Below are 18,393 nucleotides of genomic sequence, written 5' to 3'. Positions count from 1 at the left end.
GCAACCCTGACTAAACTCAGAGATTCGTTTTAAAGAAAAATCATGAAAGTAGGAGAGAGAAGTTGGTGGAAAGAAGAACTACAGAGAAGTAGAAAACAAGGGACCAGTGATGAATATGAACAAAATATACCATATAAATGTATCAGACTGTCTGAAATACACTACATAAATGTATCACTGTCCAAAATACACCACATAAATGTATCAGACCGTCTGAAATACAACACATAAATATATCAAACTGTTAGAAATACACCATATAAATGTATCAGACTGTCCAGCATACACCATATAACTATATCAGACTGTCTGAAATACACCACATAAATGTATAAGACTGTTCAAAACACACTGTGTAAATGAATCAGACTGTTAGAAATACACCATATAAATACATCAGACTGTCTAAAATATACTATATAATTGTACCACTGTCTATAAAATACAGCACATAAGTGTATCATATCAGACTGTCCAAAATATACTCTATAAATGTATTAGATTGTTAGAAATACATCACATAAATGGATTAGACTGTCAGAAATAAATCATATAAATTTATCAGACTGCCTGAAATATACCATATAAATGTATCAGACTGTACTTGATATACTATATAAATGTATCATTGTCAAAAATACACTATATAAATGCATCACTCAAAAATATACTATATAAATTATTAGATTGTCAAAATATATTAAAAATAGTTTTTAAAATAGAAGGAAATAAAGAAACAACTTAAGTAAAAATAGGTAAATATAAGAACCTAAGAAAATGTTAAGTTGGGCCAGGAGTCTATTACATATCCACATGGCAGAGTAGAAACTGCTTCAACGTGAACATGCTAGCAGCAGCAGTGTGTACAAGCCCTGTGTACCCGAGTGCTATTTCTCTTCCTAGAGCACCAGATATTTCAGTCAGTCACAGCAAAGCAGGGCGGGCCAGTGCTCTGAATGCTACCCAGGATTGTTACTGTGCTAGTCTTGGAATGACCCATACCTAACTTTACAGTGAGTCTTCATGTGTTCCTTCAGCTCTGGCGACGTCTCGAACTCCTTCTTACAGGCTTTGCAGGTGTGCACTCGGTTGTTTGCCAGCTCCTGCCGGTGCTCCTCCATGTGTATGGCCAGCTGGCTGTGCAGCGTGAACTCATCCCCACACTCAGAGCAAATGAGGTTCTGGAAAAGGAACATTTCCAAGCCACTGCTCCTTAGAACTGATGGCACTGTGAACATCAGTCCACAAATGATACCTTCCTCTATTCTGGGATAAATACCACCTTTATCCCTCAAAACTGCATCTCTGTATCCAAACTGAAATGTATAAAAATCATTTCTACTAGAGAAGGATAGAAAACAAAACCCCACCGTTTTCAAACAAAGTGAACTGTGCATCAAATGCTATTTGGCACTTGGCAACTGGTCCACTTGTTCCATGAAAATGTGAAAGAAACAGACTTCACACCAAAAGGTTGGAAGAATTCTAAGTGCAATTATAATCTACAAACACTGTTACACAATGACAGGTGATACATGTGTCAATGGAAACACCTGATTATCCATTTAATTCTGACTATAAGCTAAGTATCTCACATGGGCAGATAGGCTGATGTAAGTACAAGACACACACAAATGTTAGACTCTGTGCCAAACCAAAGCCATCAAAAAAGCCCTAAAGTCTTCAGGACTTGAATAGCTTAGACTTGAGTATATTTTAACAAATTTATCACTCCTGCTTAATAAATTTTTGCTTTGGTTTCAGTTTTTAAATTTTGTTAGAAAGGGTTTCATTGTGTAGCCTTGGCTAGCCTGAATTCACTATGTAAACAAGGCTAGCTTCAAACTCACAAGATCTGCCTGCTTCCTACCTCCCGAATGCTGAGATTAAAGGCATGTACCATAACGAGCAGCTTCATGAGGGTTTTGTGATATGTTTTTTGTTTGTTCGTTTGTTTCATTGTTTTCGTGGCTCCTAGAAGGACATCACTCCGATTCATCCATTCCAAATGGACAGTGTGGCCAGCCGCAGAGAGCTGAGTTTGATTTTCCCACAGGGCTGCTTGTGATAAACAGGCTACATGAACCCTGGTGTGGTCACTTCCAGCTTCCACATTAGTAGAGGGCAGCATGAAGTGAAACGATGCCAAGATGATGACAAGAAGAACACAGCAGTGCCAGTCCCATCTACAGATGGCTACTGCTGGGTTAGGACAGCTTCAACCCATGCACACAGCTGCAGGTTCACATGCAGCGTTTACTTATGTCACGACCCCCATGAGCTGGTAGACAGGAGAAGAGGACATGGTTTGCTTTGAAGCATCATCTCATATAATCTCTGCCTCAAATTCACTACTCAGCCAAAGATGACCTTGACATTTTGATCCTCCCAGATCCACCCCTGGGTGCTAGGATTATAGGCCTAGGCCACAACACCCTCTTTATGTAGTCCTGGAAACTGAAGCCAGAGTCACACTAGGCAAGTACTCTGCCAACTGAGCCACATTCCCCAGGCCTACTATTTCTTTCCATCAGAATTTCTTTATATTCTGTATCCCAGTCTTGAATGCAACGCTCAATTAAAATTCGGTTATTAGTTGACTGCTCTTATAGCTCTGCTCTGCTGAAGAAAAAGGTAAGAATGAAGCCAATTATCTTAAGAAATCTAATAATGATTTCAAGGTAAATGACTTTAAATTGACATTATTATACAATGACAATGAAATAATAAACTTCTACATTGTTAGTAACTTGAAGATAATGAAAATTGACTCTAGGACTCTGCCAAAAACAAAAAATTAACATCAACACATGAATGTGTTTGATAGAGAAAATATTTTTATTTTTTATTAATAATGCTATCACTTGTCCAGGCTCAAAATTACCAGACAGGGCTGAAGAGATGGCTTGATTGTAAGAGCACTGGTTGCTCTTCCAGAGGACCCAGAACACACATAGTGGCTCACAACTGTTTGTAAACCCAGTTCTGGGAGATAAAATGCCTCTTTTCACCTCCCTTGGGTACCAAGAATGCACATGGTATACCTATGTAATTCAGCAACACACACATTTACATAGTAAGTACATACATATATATACATATACATACATACATACATACATACATACATACATACATACATACTTCTTTAAATTACACAACAGAACTGGGGTCTGACATTTCCCATTCTCTTGTTACTCTGGCTCACACCCACTACCTTTCCTCTCACTTTTTTACAGATTGTCAGATGAATACATCTTGGAAGCAATCTACATGGACATTACATGTTTTGCTCAGATGAAGAACTAGAGACTAAAGCCAGCATCTGCTGCCATCACTGTGTCTCTGCTATTGACCTGACTGTTAAAAAAGCTAAGACCTTCCTCCCTATCTCTCAATACTCCAGAGATAACTGAGGCCGACCTCTCAGACAAGAAGGGCAACACCTAACAATACCAACCAACTAGAGCTCCCCAGGGTCTAAACCACCAGCCTGGGAGCACATAGGGAGAGACCCATGACTCCATCTGTACATGTAGGGGAGGATGGCCTTGTCGGGCATAGGTGGGAGATGAGATCCTTGGTCCCATGAAGGCTAAACACCGAGTGGGGGTAAATTCTAGAGTGGGGAGGGGGTTTGGGGGGGTAGGTGGGGGCACATCCTCATAGAAGCATGAGGAGGAGGGATGGAATAGGTGGGTCCTAGGTAGTAGGGGAATGGAGTAATGGGATAAAATCTGAAATGTAAATATAATATCCAATTTAAAAAAAAAGGGCAACACCCACATCCTCAGCAGCATCAGGCCTCCTCTTAGGCCATCCTGGGTAACTCTAAGGACGCTGAGGATCAGCACAGGGCATGGGGGAAATTTCACAAAGCACTTTAATCAGCTGACAAGGTGCCATCTGTGAAGAGCCAGAGCATCCAAGGTGTAACTGCTCTCCAGCCTCACAGCACCTGGAATGGAAGCACTCTGTCACCAGGATTGAACACTGACACCTCAATCATCAGCCTCTCCAACCTAAACTATGCTGCAATGTGTGGGCAAGACCCAGCATTCCAGGGCCAATCTCTCCTCGTCTCATTATGGACTCCAAAACGACACTCAATGCATCAAGTACTCCAAGGTCACTCCACAGAACACTGTTCCTTCCTTACATAGACAGGACTCACCCTACATCAGGGTTCACATATACTGCCACAGTGATCCCTGTGTGATGACAGGTCTGCCAGATATTGGGGGAGGCATCTGCTGTTCCCCACACATCCTATAGCAGCCTTAAAAGTAGATGATTTTTCTGTTTGTTTGTTTTTTGAGACAGGGTTTCTCTGTGTATCACTGGCTGTCCTTGAACTTACTCTGTAGACCAGGCTGGTCTCGAAGTCAGAAACCTGGGATTAAAGGTGTGTGCCACCACTGCCCAGCAAAAGGAGATGATTAAACACAATAAAAACATTTACTTTAATAATTATGTGAATTTTAAGGAAATATTCTTAATGTTTAAAAACTACAGTTATTTTTCTTCCCTACTTTGAGCAATCTGATAGAGCACTGATCTCTAGAGATCTGAGAATACTCATTTCAATAAAACAGTATAAAAAAGTTGTTTATAATGTTCTAAAAATACATCCTCTATCATGGATATTCTCAAACTAAAGTCACTTATGCTTCATATGTACATATATTAAAATGTGTTTTAATGTTATTTTCACATCAATTTGTATACAACAAGCACACATTTTTAAAGTGACTTTTAAAAATTTATTTTTATTATATATATATACATGTATACATACACATATTTAGAGTGTGTGTGTGTGTGTGTGTGTGAGTGTTTTCTCTGCATGTATATAAGAGTACCACAAGCATGAAGCATTCAAAAAAGAGCAAAAGAGGGCATCAGATCTTCTGGAACTGGAGTTATAAGCAGTTGTAAGCCACCACTAGGAATCAAACCCAGGTTCTCCCTAAGAGCAGCTTGTCCTCCTAACCACTGAGCCATGTCTCTAGCCCCAGGAATAACTCTTTACTGCTGTACACCCTTGGCACCTGGAGCACCAGTCCCAAGGCTTTGTGACCCAGAACGACAGAACAAGAACCCAGCAAATGGAGTCACTGTAAACAAGTGCAAGCCCCACCCTAAGAACCCACCTAAGAAAAGAATCTGATCGGAGTTTGCAGAAAAATAGATATAATGAAAGCAAGGTTTTGAAAATATTGTGTAAGAATCCAAAGCCTTTTAAAAATGATCAAAGACTACCTATCCCTCTTTCTAGTCACAAAGGAAAGCATAATAAATTTTAAATTTTATCTGAAGAATATCAGAAAAGAAAACATTTCTGTTCTGTGTCCTGCATAAATACTGGGGTTAGATGAAATAGATGGGCTAGGGCAGTTGACTGGCTGGCTCCAGTGCTTGTCTCTTGACGAGTAGGAGGTCCTGGGTTTGACCCCACAGTGTGTGGACAGGGCGTAGAAGAGCACACCTACCACTTCGGCACTGCTCTGAGGTGTAAGAAGAGCTCAGGTCACCGCTGACGACAGACCCCAGCTCAGTGTGTTCATGGGAAAGCTGTGGCTGTTCTTTACCGTTCGCTGCCTTGGAACTGGACCTTGCCGAAACAGAGTGCAAGCCCAACGTCAAACACACTGCCCAGTGATCTTGCCCTTCAAAGCACTGGCACGCTCTGCATCTCTCTTCAGTCTAGGCTACACGGTTCATCAGTAAACCCTCTTGCCACAATCCCCCTTCATCTTCCATAGCACTTGCTTCACAGTACCTAACCTCCAAGACCACAGCCTTGTCTGCTGCTGGGCAGCACAAATGAACTCACACACCTACAAAGCCTTCACAGTCATTGATTCCAAATAGTGTTGGGACAATCTGTGTGCTTGTCCCTACTTTGACTCTGCTCCCATTTCCCAGAGTTCCACATTGCCTAGGACATCTGATAAGAGTTAAAGCCACTTAAACATTTTAAGAAATCACTATTAATGTCAAGACCCAGTGAAGCAGGCCTGTAATCGCTGGGAAGCCTGCATGCTAAACGAGTGCCTAGACTACAGAGTAAATTCAATCTGGAAAAAACTAGTGAATACCTTGTCTCAAAAATTCAAAGAAAAAACCCTCAGACTTTGGATACAGCTCACTGGTAGACCATCTCCTCAGCATACATGAGACCCTAGGTTCAATACTCACTACTGATAAAAGCAGAAGGTTAATATTAACAGTAGGTCTTTATTTTAAGTAAGCATTCTCTGATGTTCACTTTTCCTTCAAAGGAGCTAAGCTTTTTGGGTCCAACTGGATGACATTTGGGTTAACTGCCTCTCAGGAGATCAGACTCTCCACTGCCCACTGATGAGAACATCATGACGTCAAGGCATTCACAAATGTTTTAAAGAAGCCATGCTCCAACTGCACGGGGGAGCACTTTAATGTCTGCTGGCCACAGCTTCTACGTCAGGAGGACTTGCCCCACTCACAATCATTCCAGACAAACTGCACCAGCTTGGGAAGAGCACTCCAGGAAAGATGAGCCTTGAAAATTCTAGATGATCCTGGTCACCCTGCAGCTATTCTCAAACAGGTCAGTGTGGGGAGCATTTCCCCAGTAACATGGCAGAATGTGATTGGTTTAATTCGTGGCCTCTGATTGGTTCTCATGTGAGGCTTTGTGATTGGTGGGCCTGGAAGCTGTGCTGTGATTGGTGCAAATTACAATCATACATTTGCATGCCATAACCCCCTCCTGACTTTTCAGGGTCCTTGTCCGGTTCATCCAGGAAATACTCAGCTGTGCTGCCCCTCTGCACTGGAACATTAGATCAGGTACTCTCCTCAACGTTCTTCCTTGAGTACCTGGGGTCTGTATAGTGGGTAGAGTGGCCTGAACTAGTAACAGAGGTAGGTGTAGTGAAAATAAATGTTCTAAAAAACTAAGGCTTGCCGGGCGGTGGTGGCGCACGCCTTTAATCCCAGCACTTGGGAGGCAGTGGCAGGTGGATTTCTGAGTTCGAGGCCAGCCTGGTCTACAGAGTGAGTTCCAGGACAGCCAGGGCTACACAGAGAAACCCTGTCTCGAAAAAAAAAAAAAAAAGAAAGCTAAGGCTTCAGAATAGAAAGTCAGGCAAATGGAAACATGCATTTTAACAGTCAGTTATCAAATATATGTTAGGCAATTACCTCTTCCTTCTCATGGAGCATAATATGTGCTTTGAGACTGGCCACTCGCGAGAACTTCTTGTTGCACACGGGACAGACAGGATCTTCCGCATTATGCGTACACTTATGAAGGGTCAGGTTGAATTCAACATTAAATGTTTGGGGACACTGGTCACATCGGTGTGGCTATTTGAGATAAAGGAAGGAATTGAATTATAATATTTCCAGGAGGTATTAAAATAAGTACCAGGTGTGGTGTCACACACCTTTAATTCCAGCACGCAGGAAGCAGCCGCAGATGGATCACTTTAAGTCTGAGGCCAGTCTGGTCTACACTGTGAGTAGTGAGTTACAGGAAAGCCATAGATACCATGTCTCAAAAAAAGTATAGATTCCCTTTCTAAAACAGTCTCTTTTGGATCCAAGCCAATATATCCAAAAGCACACGGCAAAGCTTCTGATAGATTTTTCAAAATATTATAAACAGAATATCAGATGGAAAAATCCTTCCTTCCTTTTCTTGATGGTAGTGAACATTATATTGTCTGATCTCAAATTCTCAATCCTCCTGCTTCTACTTCACAAGTCTGAACTAAGCATGTGCTGCAAGCCCTACCATGTGAAATGCTGCAGACAAACAGATTACTAACAAACTTACTTGTAAACAAAATCACTTCTAGAAAAATAAGTACATAATTTTCCTCTAGATTTCAACAGTTGCTTCTCTCAGCCTAAAGTTTCCTCTACATGGAAAACATTCTCCTCCTTACCTGTAGAAAGACAAAGCAACGGCCGGTTTCTCTGCAGCCTTCAGACTATAAGCCGTGCTCTGCACCAGCTCCCTATATGACAGCATGTGAAAGGAGACCTGAGCCATCACACCCTTCTCTAGACATGAGAACAGCTTCCATTCTCTACATAAAGTAAAGCCAGCCAGCCCTTCTCATCATCTTCTATTCTGCTTTCTCTTTCTTATGTCATATGTGGAAGGAACCACTCAATGGAAGAACGTATGCTAAACACACACAAGCCTTACACGTAGCCCATTCCCCAGCCACCCCCAAGACTGCACTAACCACTGTCAAACAAATGTAAACCTCAAGAATGCCATAAAGACAATGTCAAAGCAAATGCCCTCTGAGAAGAGACATCTCAGAATAACCACCCTGTATTCAGTTGTATAAGACACTAAGGAACTGAAAGGCCCTGTTTCTGTCTATTAATAAGTAATTTCAATACAGACTAGAGTACACTCAGAAGAATGCCAAAATATTTACATACTATGAAATGAACTACAATTTTCTTACATGTGATGCTATACTACTTCCAATTTTGGAACCCTCATTCTGGAGTTCTTTTGGAAATACGCACCTTGTCATTTTGCTCATGCTCCCTCATGTGACGCTGAAATTGGGATTCTTTTGGAAAAGACAGCAGACAGATTTCACATTTGTGGAAGTTTGGAATTGGACAGTCATCATCAATGTCATCATCATTCAACGCCAAAATTCCATCTATAAAATTTCATATGTACAGACAATGGATACCAGGTGTTAGTTCTATTATATAAATAAAATTAAATCATCTAGCTATTTCTTTTTCTTTTTTATTTTACATCTATAGATGTTTTGCTTGCATGTATGTCTTATGCTGCATGTGTATGCTGTACCTGCAAAGGCCATCTTCAGGCACTGGATACCCTGGAAGTCAAGTTACAAGCAGTTGTAAGGAGACATGTAGATGCTGGGAATTAAACTCAGATCCTCTGAAAGAACAGTGAGTGCTCAACCACCAAGCTATCTCTCTGATTTATGAGAGATTTTTAGATAAAATTAGTAAATTAGTTTTAAATCAGAAATGAGAAATGTTGGGATGCCTGAGATATGGATGGGACAAGAAAATTCAAAAATACTTGGTAGATTTCTAAAGACCTGAAACTAATATCTTAAGGAATTACATGCGCGCACACACACACACACACACACACACACACACACACACAAGCACACACACACAGAAGGTTCTTTGAACCTCATCAGTTTATCCAATACTGTTTCCTTTACTGTAACCCACAGAGTGAGACATCTAACTCACATTAAGAGTATAATAGCTTCATTCAGTAAGCTCAACTCTACAAAAATGTTATTTAGCTCTGAAAACAACTACAAAAAAAAAAAAAAAAGATTAAGTCAAAAGAAAAAAATAACTTTTGTTCTCTCAGACAGTGAGAGACTGCAATCCCTTGCTTGGCCAATTCTGTTTGTACAAAAGGATTTACCACATAGGGATAGTACTTCAAACTTATTTCAAATATCAAAAAATATGACAACATAGTACAAGTACTTACGAATTTGCCAAGAATATCAAAGCTGTTCTAAATAGCTGCAGTGCTTACAGTACACACATCTCAAGCCTTAGGATTAGGGTACAGTAAACATTGCACCAGAGCCATACAAGAATAACAAACCACATGCCATTTTGGTTCAAGTCTGGGGGCTAGGAAAGGAGTTCAGTTGGTAGAGTGCTTGGTTAGCATGCATAAGGTCCTGGATTCAATCCCAAGGACCATGTAAACCAGGGGCAGTGTAATTACAGCTACTGTAATCCCAACTCGTGGGATATGGATTTGGGGAGATCAAGAGTTTCAGATATGCCCACTGATGCAGTCATGGCATGAAGGACATAGGGTAACCAAGACTGATCACAGGAGGCCTGGTCTGTATCCCTGGCTCCAAAGGTCAAAGGCCCTAGTGGGAAAGCTTAGGACTCATGTTTTGCTAACTGAACACATCAAACTGTTTTCTAAATATTTGTATTTACATACAAAGACCTGAAAATACTACTCACCCTTAGCCAAACAGGTCTCTTGCTGCAGTGGACAGCAGCTTGAGACTCTTAATTGGCCAAAGGCTGAGAATAAATTACTGTGGAGTATTTGATCCTAAGTGGGGCATCCATATCAACAATACTCCCCCTTCATACCCCTGTCCAAGGCCCAGGGAAGATGAGGTAGAGAGGACGGGGAGGTGCACTGTGATGCAGGTCTTCTGATCACTCGCAACTGCACCCGAGAACTCACTCAGTACCTAACGCTACCTAATGCTACCTGCACAAGACCTCAACAAGATTAAGACAAAAGATCAGTTGACATTCCGCTAGGTGGCACTAACTGTATTCAATTATACTTTCATATCTTCTTTAAAAAAAAAAAAAAAAAAAAAAAACAAAAGATTGAGACAGAATCACACTATCTCCACCTTTGTTATATATAACTAAGGAAACTAAGATTCCAGGAAACTGTGCCATTTACCAAAAATTCCCCAACCTACCAACAGCACAAAGGGTTAACTGTCAGCGAATCCAAGGCCTCTTCCTAATTCAGTACTTCTTTTAAGATGTCATCTCAGATGAGACCACAATCCCTACTTTCTGCTCAAATAAAGAGAGCAGATTAGCAGGATTTCCTCAGCAACACCTTAAGCCAATGTGTAAGACTAAGCCAGCAAATGCTCTTTAAACCTTAAATATATGTCACTCAGAGGCAGGCCAGTTATCCAGATGTCTGAAGCATAAGTAGTTTCAGTGAACAATCAACTATGTTCTAAGCCATCAGTATACTGATAGAAAACTGGATCTGGAACATAGAGCTGAGCATGAGTGAAGTTTAAAAGCCAAGGAGCCTGAGCCTATCAATTCCCACACAGCCTCACAGCAGATACCTTCCAAGAACAGCTTTGGCTCCAGGGTTCTCTCCACGCCCATGAGGGCAATGGGTTTTTTTATTTATTTTTTATTTATTTATTTATTTATTTATTTTTGGTTTTTCGAGACAGGGTTTCTCTGTGTAGCCCTGGCTGTCCTGGAACTCACTCTGTATGTAGACCAGGCTGGCCTCGAACTCAGAAATCCGCCTACCTCTGCCTCCCAAGTGCTGGGATTAAAGGTGTGCGCCACCACCGCCCGGCAAGGGCAGTGTTTATGTTGGTACAACCTTTATCAAGCCTTGCACTGCTCCATTTGCCCATTTGAAGGACCCTGCAATTTCTTTGTTAAGACAGGCAGATCTTTTTTTGCTATCTGCAAATTTCAACTGCTAAAGTACATGCATTTGAGTAATCTACAGACATTATCTAAGTATAACAAAACTACAAGTTAAATTATAACAAAATAAAATATGAAATGCCTACAGACTCCTGAATAGATAGAACACGGAGTTCTAGACTTGTAATTTAAATGTATCAGGGCATTTCAACAAAGGTTCAGTAGCATATTACAAAATCTGGTCCTTCTTTTTGACAATGCCAAAAAAGAAAGAAAGAAGAAAGGAAGAAAGGAAGAAAGGAAGGAAGGAAGGAAGGAAGGAAGAAAGAGAGGAAGGAAGGAGAAAGAGAGAAAGAAAGAGAGAGAGAAAAGGGAGGGAGGGAGGGAGGGAGGGAGGGAGGGAGGGAGGGAGGGACAACAGCAGCAACAGGAGGAGAAGGAAGAGGAGGAAGAGGCGGAGGCAGCAGCTGTGATGACCATCCTGATTTTTCTACTTACAGAATACTTCTGACATGTATCCTACGTCATTTGGAGGCAACATGACAAATGCAAAAACAAATGGCTTACAATCCTATTGGTGGGGCTGGAGAGATGGCTCAGCAGTTAAGAGCACTGACTGCTCTTCCAGAGGTCCTGAGTTCAATTCCCAGCAACCACATGGTGGTTCACAGCCATCTGTAATGGGATCTGATGACCTGTTCTGGTGTGTCTGAAGACAACTACAGTGTACTCATATAAATAACAAATAAATCTAAAAAAAAAAAAAAAAAAAAAAAAAAACCCTTACAATCCTAGTGGCTACATCCGTAACGCCTGCTAGTACAGCATGTAAGCACTATCCCAAAATAAGGGTGGAACTTGCATGAAGGGAGACAGAGATTAGCAGGATAGAGCTGATAATCTAGAAATAACCTTCACACGCTACAAGAATGCCAGTCTCCAATAAAAGGCTCCAGGGCAGGAAGACTAGATGTAAAATAATGAATTCAGATCCCTACCTCAGACCATTTGCAAAAATACATTCAAATCCGAACAAAGATCTCATTTAAGTACTAGGAATATCAAAATCTTGAAAGATAGAACAGTAGAGTGGTTTCCACCTGTGATCCCAGCATTCAAGTCTAAGGCAAGGAAAGCTTGAGCAGCAGTGGCAAAGTCAGCTGAGTGGAAATGGGTATCCCACTTTCAGTCCCATCACTCAGGAGGTGTAGAGGCAGGCAGGTCTCTATGCTCCAGGCTAGCCAATGCTAGGTGGTGAGGTTCTACCTAGAGAGAAATAAAGTTACATAGTTCCTAACAGGAAACCTTCCTCACTGAATTTCTACTGGGTTTTTGCTTTGTTTTCTTTTGTTGTTTGGGTTTTGTTTTTCAATAATTTTGGTTTTTTTATTGGATTTTGTTTGTTTGTTGAGAGAGGATCTCACTATGTAGCTCCAACTGTCCTAGTACTTACTAATGTAGACCCAGGCTGGTCTCCAGTTCATAGAAATCCACCTGCCTCTGCCTCCTGAGTGCTGAGATTAGAGACATGCGCCACCACATAGGCCCTCATAAAGGCTTGAGCTAGAAAAATTGAAGAAAAAGACAAGTAGATTGGATTTCATATTGTGTATGTCTAAGAACACTGTCACTAAAACTTTAATTTTCTTGCTCCTAGCTACAGATGGGAGAAAACATTCAATCAGTAAGAACTCACGTAACTCAACAGAGAAAGATAGCACTGTGTTAGATATGAAGTGTCTCCCAAAGACGCTTGTGTTCTGAAGGCTTGATCCCCAGCTGGCTGGTTCTATTTTAGAAGGTTCTGGAAACTCGCGGGAGTAGGTCACTGTGGACATGTCCCTGAGGGTCACTTGTTGTCCAAGGTCCCTCTTTGTACCTTTCCCTACTTCCTATCTGCCACTGCTCAAGGCCCTACATATAATTTTCAGCTTTACTAAGACAAGCCAGAATCAACAGGCCAGAACCTCTGAACCTACGTACCAAAATAAGTCCTTCTTCATTAAGGTGGGGAGCAAAATGTCTACACAGATGCTCAACACCATTAATCATTAATAAAATATGAATCAAAACCAGAATGAGATACTCATTAGAATGAACAAACATAAATAGTAAGAGAAAAACAATACTTTTCTGAGTTTTGAGTATTTGTGATAATTAGCATACATGTACTGTTTAGCAGAAATAGATCCATGAACATGAAACAGGCCTCAGTAAATCCAAATGATTAAAGAAATATAACATGTCTTCTGACAACTGAGCTGGGGGAGGGGGGCAACTTTAAAAGCTCTAAATGTAGCCTGGCAATGGTGGTGCACACCTCTGATCCCAGAGTGCTGGAGGCAGAAGCAGGCAAATCTCTGGGGTGAGCTTGAGCTACAGAGCTAGTTCCCAGACAGCTACACAAAGAAACCCTGTCTCAAGAAACAAAGAGACAAAGGAATAAGAATAAAGGAGCTGCTGGGTGGTGGGACTCATGTCTTTAATCCCAGCACTTGGGAGGCAGAGGCAGGCGGATTTCTGAGTTCGAGGCCAGCCTGGTCTACAAGAGTGAGTTCCAGGACAGCCAGGGCTACACAGAGAAACCCTGTCTCGAAAAACCAAAAAAAAAAAAAAAAAAAAGGAGGAGGAAGAAGGAAAGGACAGGAAAGGACAGGACAAACCAAAGCAACAAATATTTGGAAAGTAATCTACACTGGAAATTATCAAAAAAATATCTTGAACTTCCTAAAAAAACAATTATATATAAATAGGCAGGGAAATGCAGTAGAAATGCCATAGTCTTGCTGTACCCAGCCTTCCTGGGTACAGTGTTGTTGTGTGTATTATATCAATGCTGGCTCACCCATCAAAAGTGATGCAAACCTTTCTTCCTTCTTCCTCTTCTCCCTCCTTTCCCTCTCTCAAGACCGGAGTCTCACTATGTAGCTCTGACTGGCCTTGAACTTGCTATGGAGACCTTATGCTGTCCTAGAACCTAGAAACCTAGAATTGTCTGTCTCCGCCTAAAGGTGTGTACCCCACACCCAGCAAGCTGAGTTCTTTATCTATATACCCTACTCTTATTTCAAGGACGTTTTGAGTGGGTCAAAGTCTTTCCTTTTTCTTCTTCTCCTCTTCCTCTTCTTATTCTTCTTCCTCCTCCTTCTTTTGCCTTGTTCTTTTGAAATAAGATTTCAAGTTGCCCAGACTGATCTTGAACTCTGTAGACATACTCGGTCTTGAATTTTGATCCTACTGTCTCTGCCATCCAAGTGCTGGGATTAAAGGGCCATGCCCTGCTGCCAGTCCCTCCTTTGGACTTCAGTTTTCCCCATGTTTTCTCTAGGAAACTCAGGCTGCTATCTGCTACTACCCTATCTTTGCCTGTGTTCACTGTCCAGAAGAGTGACAAGCCATATCTCGGATGTAGCTTTGTGTCCCCAGTACCTGGCACAATACCTACTTATCATAATGGCTGTTCAAAACTGGTTTGGAACAAACCTGCTTTTCTCAAGCAGAATAACAAAACAAACATTCTAGATTCCAATGCAGACTGAAATCTTCATGCTCCCAGGGGTCCTGGGTGGAGTCACCTTCCAAATCACTACATCTCTACAATGTCAGTTCCCCTCAACTACAAAACCGCTCAGAGTGATCCTTTAAGTTCATAGTATGCTGGGCATGGTAGTGCATGTTGAGGCAGGAGTTAAGGTCAGTTAAGGTTTCATAGCAAGACACTGTTTAAAAATAAGAATCCTAATGTAGTGACCAAAAAACTGGACAAATCATCACAGACTGTAAGATGGAAGTGACTTATCTTAAATATTGATGAGGACGTCAAAGACCTGCAATTTATACAGATTTTAGTGATAGCTATCCTAGACAGCTAAGCTGTCTTTAAATTGAACATGGTGGCTCATACCTAACCCAACACTTGGGAGGCAAAGACAAGACAACTGATATGAATTTGAAACCATGTGAACTAAACATCGAGACCTAGATCAGCACAGCCTATCGTCAGACTCTCTGTCTACATTAATTAATTAATTAATTAATTAATTAATTAGAATAAAAACAGGCAGCTGGAGACAGCTCAGTCAGTGGCCAAGAACATTTGTTGCTTCTATATAGGACGTGGATTTGGTTCGCAGCATCCACACTGTGGTTCACAATCATCCTTAACTCCAGCTCCAGGTAATTCCACACCCTCCTTTCTGACCTCCAAAGAGCATGTGCTGCACATACGTTCATGCGGGCAAAACACTCATAAAATAATTTCTTCTAAATCAGTTTGTTGCACATCAACATTATACTTTTTTTTTTTTTTTTTTTTTTTTGGATTTTCGAGACAGGGTTTCTCTGTGTAGTCCTGGCTGTCCTGGAACTCACTTTGTAGACCAGGCTGGCCTCAAATTCAGAAATCCGCCTGCCTCTGCCTCCCAAGTGCTGGGATTAAAGGCATGCGCCGCCACCAACGCCCGGCAACATGATACATTTTTTATGAAAAATATTTTTATAAAATGACTTACAAGTTTTTTTTCTTTTTTGAGACAGGGTCTTACTGTGTATCTCTGATCAGTCTGTAACTCAGAAACCCACCACTTTCTACCACCCAATAGCTAAGATTAAAGGTATATACCATCAAACCTGGTTTACAAAGGTTTTAATGTCTGACTTATTAAAATAACAGCCGGATTCTCGTATCTGCCTCGGAATACTCCCTGTTGTGAAGTGTTTGGCTGGGGCATATGACCCAACAGTCACACAGATCTGCTACACCACCAGAGCAGTACATGCTAAGCTGGCTGCAGTTATACCCACAACGGCTTTCATAGAACTATGTCACACAAATGTTAGCCAAGTACTCTTAATGACACTATACAATATTTATCATCCATACTTCCGAAAGTGCCTTAAGGAGCCCTTAGGGTCCCAAGCACAACTTGAGAACCACTGTGGTGAGCCTGATGATGCTCCACCTTCAAACAGGTCCAAGGAAGAGCTCTCTGAAGAAACTGTGACAATTGGGGTACTGAGTAAAAGAAGATGATCTCTCAAAACGGAAAAAGGCCAAAGACAAAAACCCAAAAGCCAAAAACAAAAGGCCAAAATTGCCACCATCTAGGACAATCAGCAAAGCCACAATGAAGAGAACTGAAGACTAAGGTCTAAGGGTTTAGGGGGAATGTGAGGTTTATGTCAAAATCCTGAGTGACCTACTCTGAAATTTCACCAGGGTGTGGCCCTAGATCACATTTGGAGAGATCATCTAAATGAGAAGTGATGGGCTTAAAGTCCAGTTTGAAAGCTCCACCTTTGGAGCTGTGGGACATTGGAAAGGTGTGATAGACTGCAAACCCAATTCTGAGAAAGAAGCTACAAATTTAGCTATGAAGCTGGAGGGTGCAGTATCTAGTAAGCACTTGCCAACAGCACACACAATTAAAAAGAAGAAGAATGTAATTAGAAGTTCTTAAAGATTTAGTTATTAAATATCTTGGAAAACAAGAGAAACAGAATTATTCCTAACTTTGGTCCTTTGAGGACTGTGATATGACCTATAAAATACAGAGTGCTGGGATAGCTGGCTCAAGAGAAATGTTACCATTCTTCTCCAAGCCTTCTTCCATACTGAACCTTACCCTATTGTGGGCATAAAACATCTCAACAAAAGCAAACACCATACACACATACATACATACACACACACACACACACACACACGTTGAAAACTCGGTCAAGGCCAAAGCAATGAGGAACTGGCCATTTGTGACTATTCTCAGCAGTTCTTCTCAATCACAGATCTTCATACCTGCTAACACTGCCATCCGGCCACCATTGCTCCAAGCAAACCATGAAACAACTCTAAGTGTGAAATCTGTGAAATCGCTTGCTGTAGTTCATAAAGTGTTCATATTGCTCTAACTGACTGACACGCCTGTTGACTCTGTGAAGAGCAACGGCAGTACTTTAGTAACTTCTAGTTTGGGTGTCTTGTTCCCTTGCACTGATGTCAACTCCTCATCCCTTTCTCCCAAAGGTCCTTTGTAGGGCCAGGCTGGATCTGACCGTGGGCGTCTGCACCTGGGCTCCCTGATCACAGCTCTTGAACCTCAGTGCACTCAGCCCCAAGGACAGACAGTCAAACCCTGAGTCACTAAGCAGCAACCTGCTAAGTAAACATAATAAAGTTGGGGCGATTCACCTTCCATCGCGTCCCAGACAGGCACCGCCTTCCCAAACGCCCAGGCAGGGTCCTTTCCCCAGCCAGCTTGACTGCACAAACCGCCCAGGGTCTCTTCAGGACCACAAACTCGGGGGCTCCAGGGCAGGTATTACCCAAGACGGAGATTAAACCCTAGCACGTAAAGCTGAGCTCCATGCCTCCCAACCCGATGATGACCACCATCCCTCCCATCTCAAAAGAACGCGGTGGCAATGGATGCTTGTTTCCTTCTCCTCCTCCTCCTCACACAGGAGGAGGGGCCCCCACTAAGCGCCAGGCTGAGGGGAGGCGACGGTGCGGGTGACATTCTCACAACCTCTTCGCCTGCAGTAAAACTGTACACTTGTCCTTCCGGAAGAAATACACCCGAGTTAGCTCGAACGAATCTAGCCTGCTAGCATAGATAACAGAGAGAAATGTCTCCCGAGGCCTACTGTGCGCAGGAGAGCCTACTGTGCGCACTCCCCGTGGTCCCCCCGCCGGGGCCTCGGTCCCTGCCGGGACGGGGTCCCCCCGCGGTAGGAGCCCCGGATACACCGGAAGAGCAGGCACTCCCTGGGGCCTGTGCCGAGGGCAGCCGAGGCGAGCAGGGGACAGGCGGAAGGGACAGGGAGACATGGAGGGAGGGGACTTGAGGAGAGGACGGCGCAGAGAGGGTGACATGGAGGGCGGGGGGCTGAGGGAGGCTGGAGGATCACGACTCGGGAGGACGGCGAGGAGGTTCGAAGGAAGAACTGAGACTCTGAGAAGCCCGGAGTGAGGGGGATCCGGGAGGGAGCCGACAGGAACTCGGGAGGAGGAGGAGGAGGAGGAAGCCGCCGCCCGCGCCGCCGCCCCCGCGCCGCCACGGCCCGGAAAGTAGGCCCAGCGCGGAGGGGCCCGGCCGCGGCGCCCGTATCCGTCCGCCCGCGCTGCGCCCGCCCGGCCAGTCACCGCCGCCCGCCCTCCGCGCCGCTCCCGGCGCACCCCGCGCCCAT

General features: G+C 42.7%; 1 protein-coding gene across 9 annotated transcripts in view; it reads right to left on the bottom strand.

Annotated features, from left to right (window-relative positions):
• The window catches only part of Znf236 (zinc finger protein 236), a 93,645-nt gene that overhangs the window by 74,912 nt on the left and 340 nt on the right, over positions 1-18,393 (bottom strand). For 3 of the 9 annotated variants that reach the window (XM_034517859.2, XM_076912359.1, XM_076912365.1), the window contains exons 2-4: positions 8,539-8,681; positions 7,189-7,353; positions 1,003-1,181 (exon numbers count right to left, since the gene is read on the bottom strand). In XM_034517859.2, coding sequence (XP_034373750.1) covers positions 1,003-1,181; positions 7,189-7,353; positions 8,539-8,681 — 487 coding nt within the window. Of the gene's footprint in view, positions 1-1,002; positions 1,182-7,188; positions 7,354-8,538; positions 8,682-8,836; positions 8,868-10,496; positions 11,524-12,661; positions 13,683-17,395; positions 18,350-18,393 lie in introns of those variants that run through there. The other 6 variants (XM_076912362.1, XM_076912361.1, XM_076912363.1 and 3 more) reach the window with 6 other exon arrangements.

Source organism: Arvicanthis niloticus, chromosome 14 (genome assembly GCF_011762505.2).
Source record: "Arvicanthis niloticus isolate mArvNil1 chromosome 14, mArvNil1.pat.X, whole genome shotgun sequence".
Lineage (NCBI taxonomy): Eukaryota > Metazoa > Chordata > Mammalia > Rodentia > Muridae > Arvicanthis > Arvicanthis niloticus.
This window is presented reverse-complemented; position numbering and strand designations above follow the sequence as displayed.